Here is a 4,558-nt window from a genome sequence, read left to right on the forward strand (position 1 = left end):
AGATACCACAACTTGTAGTGGATAGAGAAGATTGGATGCGAAGAGATTAGGAATACTGGAGACTGAAATGGTATTGGATTAGGTATGTTGGATAGTTGGAGATTACAAGTGTTAACCATTAGGATCGGGACAATCAAAAGACTACAAAAACATAAGATTCACTGGATGCAAAGTATAGAAAAAGGAATTCTTAGAGGATTCTGAACAGCGTAGTTAAATAGTACATCTTGAGGTTCAGTAGTTCTAGAGAAATAAGGAGAACTCAAGATAATGAGAAATAGCACCAGTTGACATATAACTCAACCTACATCTACAAAATTAATTATCCTCCACACTCGTTGCTCTTGAGTCTGGTAATACTGCAGCCAGAGACAGTTTGATTATCTCTTAATATCTGTCCCCAAAGACCTAGATATGAGAAAGGAGACTAAACAGACCAAAAATGAGCTGCTAGACTTCAAAAGATCCTAACGTCCCCTCCTCCAGAACTCAAAGAGGAGGACAGAGAACAGACCGCCAGAGGACAAGGGCCCGTACCAGGTACATATCTGGCGAATCTAACAGTAAGAACAAGAGACAAAGACTCAGTGCTAAGGGTGACTCTCTTGGGACATGGAAATGAGGCTCGGTAGAAATATCAACTGAGGAAACACTTGCACTTCGTCTTGCACCTCCTCGCCAACAGTTATCTTCATCAGTTCTAGATGTTACTGTCTAGTGGCTGTTAAAAACGTAGAATGGTTATGCTCCAATGGTTGATTGCGAGAGAGAAAAGGGATGGTGGCCACTAATTGGTGAGGATATGACGAGGATGTTGTCCATTGCCTGGTGAGATACAGATGAAGGGTTCCGAACTCGCTTGTTTAGATGTAAAATGCGAGCAGTGACTGGTGAAGTGGAAACTGAATATATGCCAGTGGTCAATAAAGATAGACAGTCGATATTGTCTATGGTTGGTGAAGATTTGAGTGGATGTTTTTCCTTCCTAGTGATGGTTTACAGTGGATGTCATCCACTGACCATTGGTAGGTGAAGATTCAGAGTGGATGTTTCACAGTGGTTTCTTAAGACACACAGTGAATGTTATCTTGTGGATGATTATTATAAGTTGAGTGCTTCATTCACGGAGGATTTATGGCCGGAGTCAAGCAACAGCACAAAAGGGAAAGTTGGAGGCACAAAAGAATACACGAGATATTTATTTCCTCTTGAATTTGATCATAAAACCTGCTGGCTGTAGCGTACAGACTACACCAGTGATGACTCTTACTGAGCAGTAGGGAGTGGCAGAGTGTCAGGTAGGGGGTATGGTAACGCTGGCAGTGTGAGGGAGGAAGTGGGAGAGGTAGGGAGATGGCAACATGGGTAGTGTGATGGAGGGAGGGAGAGAGGCTAGGGGATGGTGACATTGTCAGTGTGAGGGAGGAAGGATGATTCTAACGTTGGTAGTGTGAGGGAGGAAGGGTGATGGTAATGTTGCTAGTGTGAGGGAGGAAACAGATGGTAAGGTTGACAATGTAAGGGAGTAAGGGACGTAATGGGATGGTATCGTTGCCCATTTGATGGAAGAAGGGACATAAAAGGATGGAAACGTTGACAGTGTGAGGGAGTAAGGGAGGGAGTGTGATGGTAACGTCGACAGTGTGAGGGAGTAAGGAAGGGAGTGTGATGGTAAAGTCGACAGTGTGAGGGAGTAAGGGAGGGAGTGTGATGGTAACGTCGACAGTGTGAGGGAGGAGAGGCATATGAGGTGAACTAAGCAACACAACAGGATAGATAGATGGAAGGTGATGGAATATGACCTGACGCACTACTGTATCGCATGTTTAGGGAGACCCACATTGCCTTGGTTGTGGCAAGAAACAGCTGACCCAGATGTCTGGTAGCCAAGGAGAAGTGAGATCCCTAAGTGGTCCAGTTACCTACCCTGTTCATCCTGCTGTTGCTATACAGACTGGACCTGACCCAACCTTTAACTGACCCTCTCCAAGGGCAGGGGCCGGAGGTGAAAGGTCACAATCCACATTAATTCTTAGTTATTACATCATTCACGTCTGTGTCAGTGTTGAAGACATTTAAGATGTTGGCATCTCATTCAACATCTTAACCAGAAGGATAATTACAGAGACTCTTGTACCCTTTTCAGCTCTCCAGCGAACAGGTGCGACATGTTCCTTGATTATTCGTACGCAATGCACCTAAAAGTGTTCATAAAAACAGACAGGAGTAATATTCTAACAGGTTGACAGTGTTTTTAGAGATTCCTCACCATGGTTTATCGCCCTTCAAGGTCTTGTTCAAGGGTGGGAGGTCGCGGGCAGTGTGAAAGGCATCCCTCTTCCTAGATATGACCCCCGCGACCCAATATAAACTCGAGCCTCCGTCATCGTTCACAAGTTGTGGTTCAGAAGGGACTACGAGAAGGTGTGGACTGTAGTGAGTCTGACGATACCTCATAAAGGACTAGTGTTGTGCTCAGCACCAGCCGTTGTTAACACACCTGCACCAGTACAATACACAAGAGACTTCAACTATGTCTTATAAAGTGATCTACGCCATCTCTTTCCTTGTAAGTAATTTCAACTATGTCTTATAAAGTGATCCATGCCATCTCTTTCCTTGTAAGTAATTTCACTATATCATATGAAGAGATTCACGCCATCCCTTTCCTTGTAAGTAATTTCAACTATATCGTATAAAGTGATCCACACCATCTCTTTCCTAGTGAGTACTTTTAGATGTTCCTACGTTCAAGTTCTAAGCACATGTTGTTATAGATCGATTCCAATCGCAAACGACTCCTTAAAATTATTCTAAGTACGGCAGGAAACTTGAATACCTCCTTCATAATCTTTGCACTGAAAGGCATTTCAATCCCATAAAGAGTTTTTAGGTAAGATATTTTGCCACAGACCGCAGAAGAACATATCAAGTACCAGTTTGTTCTTTCCTTCTTCAGGTAGGTTTCATGCTCCTGTTTGGGGAGTCCTCAGCTGCTGCCCTCCCATCAGATGATCTGGACGACTTCTCAGACGAGTCCGACGGTAACTACGTGTTCTCCTTCTCCCTCCCAGACCAAGAGAGGGTAGAGAACAGGGACGCTTTCGGCAAGGTAGGTCTGGAGTGAGTTGTGGGTGCAAGACGAGTCATGGGGTGGGCGTACGGGCGCCAAAGGAAAAATGGAGCCAGGGTGGGTAAACAGAAGGATGTTGACGGCAGTGATGTGGAGATGTGATTGCTCTGACGGAACTCGGTGAAGTTGAGAACAAGTGAGACAAGAGAAACTGCTGATGTGGGATGTGTGAGGACGAGTGATGGATGATGTTGAAGGCTGGGTTTAAGGATAGTAGTGATGGGATGCGGCAACTACAGTGTTGAGGGTGGATAAACTGGGTAGTAAACAAGTGTTCAAGGGGGAAACTGGCACAGGAGCTGGTTAGTGAGAGTGAACGCTCCAGGAATGACGAAGATCAGCTGCCAGCAACAGTGTAGCAACAAGAAATAGATCAACAGAAACCAATATTCAGCAAGGATACATTACATTAATAAAGGGTCACGAAAAGCAAATAGATCAATATTTACAAAAAAGATGAAGTATTGACAGTCATTGATTGTTGCTAAGCATTTTCCTCAGGCTCGCTACTCATACTGAAATTCGTCACAGCAAACCAAACCTCATTCCTAACTCCAACACTGCTTCGTCCTCAGGTCACTGGATCCTTCTCCTTCGTAGACAAGGCTGGACAAGCAGTGTCTGTTCAGTTCGACGCTGACGAAAATGGTTACCGCCCTCTAAGCGACGCCCTTCCTCAGGTAGGTCACAGTTGATCACATATTCAAAAGACAAAGTCCTTGACATCAAACCACTTGTCTGGTCTTGTACAGAACGTTCGCTTACCTTCCACTCTTCCCCAGGCCCCTCTGGACACTAACGACGTTGCCCTCGCAAGGCAGCAGTTCCTCAGGTACTACGAAAACAGAGCCAAGTTCCTGGAGGAGGTGAACTCCGACGAGTCCAATTCTTACGAGGACTCTTTTGAAAGTGACGAAGATGACTCAAGCTCTGAGGAAGATGATGATTAGAAGAGGAGGTAGAAAATGATTCCAAGACGAACAACCAGGGAATAACAACCAAGCAACAGCCGGTTCAGAGGATTAGGACGCAGGAAGCAGGTCACCCTCTCCCGTTTACTGGAGTCCTACCCTACTGGAGACGCCCCTCCCACAGCAGTCAGCAGAACTCTGACCAGCCTCCTGGAGCAGGGGAAACTCCTGGACTGGGGACAAGCTGGGTCAAATATTCCCCTGTGGTGCTCGCCTTGGACCTCAGCTTTACCTGAGATGATCAACTAGACTCACGCATTTTACAGGATCCCATGTCAAATCTTATTTATTCTACATTATGACATTGCATAATAAATAGTTCATTCTTTGCCATACTTTTCTATTTCATTTATTCACCAAGTTGATTATCCTTGTGGTGTATATGCAGTGAAGAACGTTGCTTCATCACACACCTGTGACCATACGTAGTGGGTCCTGGTGTTGTGAGTGAGAC

General features: G+C 45.1%; 1 protein-coding gene across 2 annotated transcripts; it reads left to right on the forward strand.

The window, feature by feature from the left end:
• The first annotated feature begins 2,390 nt into the window (after positions 1-2,390).
• LOC139764273 (larval cuticle protein 1-like) lies at positions 2,391-4,165 on the forward strand. Of its 2 annotated transcripts, none has more exons than XM_071690758.1 (4): positions 2,391-2,569; positions 2,960-3,112; positions 3,709-3,813; positions 3,916-4,165. In XM_071690758.1, exons 1-4 carry the CDS (start codon positions 2,534-2,536, stop codon positions 4,081-4,083), a joined length of 462 nt encoding a protein of 153 aa, XP_071546859.1. In that variant the 5' UTR covers positions 2,391-2,533; the 3' UTR covers positions 4,084-4,165. The 2 variants fall into 2 exon arrangements, with proteins under 2 accessions (XP_071546859.1, XP_071546860.1); XM_071690759.1 differs by having other exon boundaries at positions 2,412-2,621.
• Positions 4,166-4,558: the final 393 nt, after the last annotated feature.

This window comes from Panulirus ornatus, chromosome 49 (genome assembly GCF_036320965.1).
Source record: "Panulirus ornatus isolate Po-2019 chromosome 49, ASM3632096v1, whole genome shotgun sequence".
NCBI classification, from domain to species: Eukaryota; Metazoa; Arthropoda; class Malacostraca; order Decapoda; family Palinuridae; genus Panulirus; species Panulirus ornatus.

Excerpts from the sequence above, each read along its gene's own strand:
- LOC139764273 (XM_071690758.1), top strand. The coding sequence starts at position 2,534 with ATGTCTTATAAAGTGATCTACGCCATCTCTTTCCTT. Across the intron at positions 3,113-3,708 it reads ACAGGGACGCTTTCGGCAAG|GTCACTGGATCCTTCTCCTT; the intron begins GTAGGTCTGGAG and ends CTTCGTCCTCAG. Across the intron at positions 3,814-3,915 it reads TAAGCGACGCCCTTCCTCAG|GCCCCTCTGGACACTAACGA; the intron begins GTAGGTCACAGT and ends ACTCTTCCCCAG.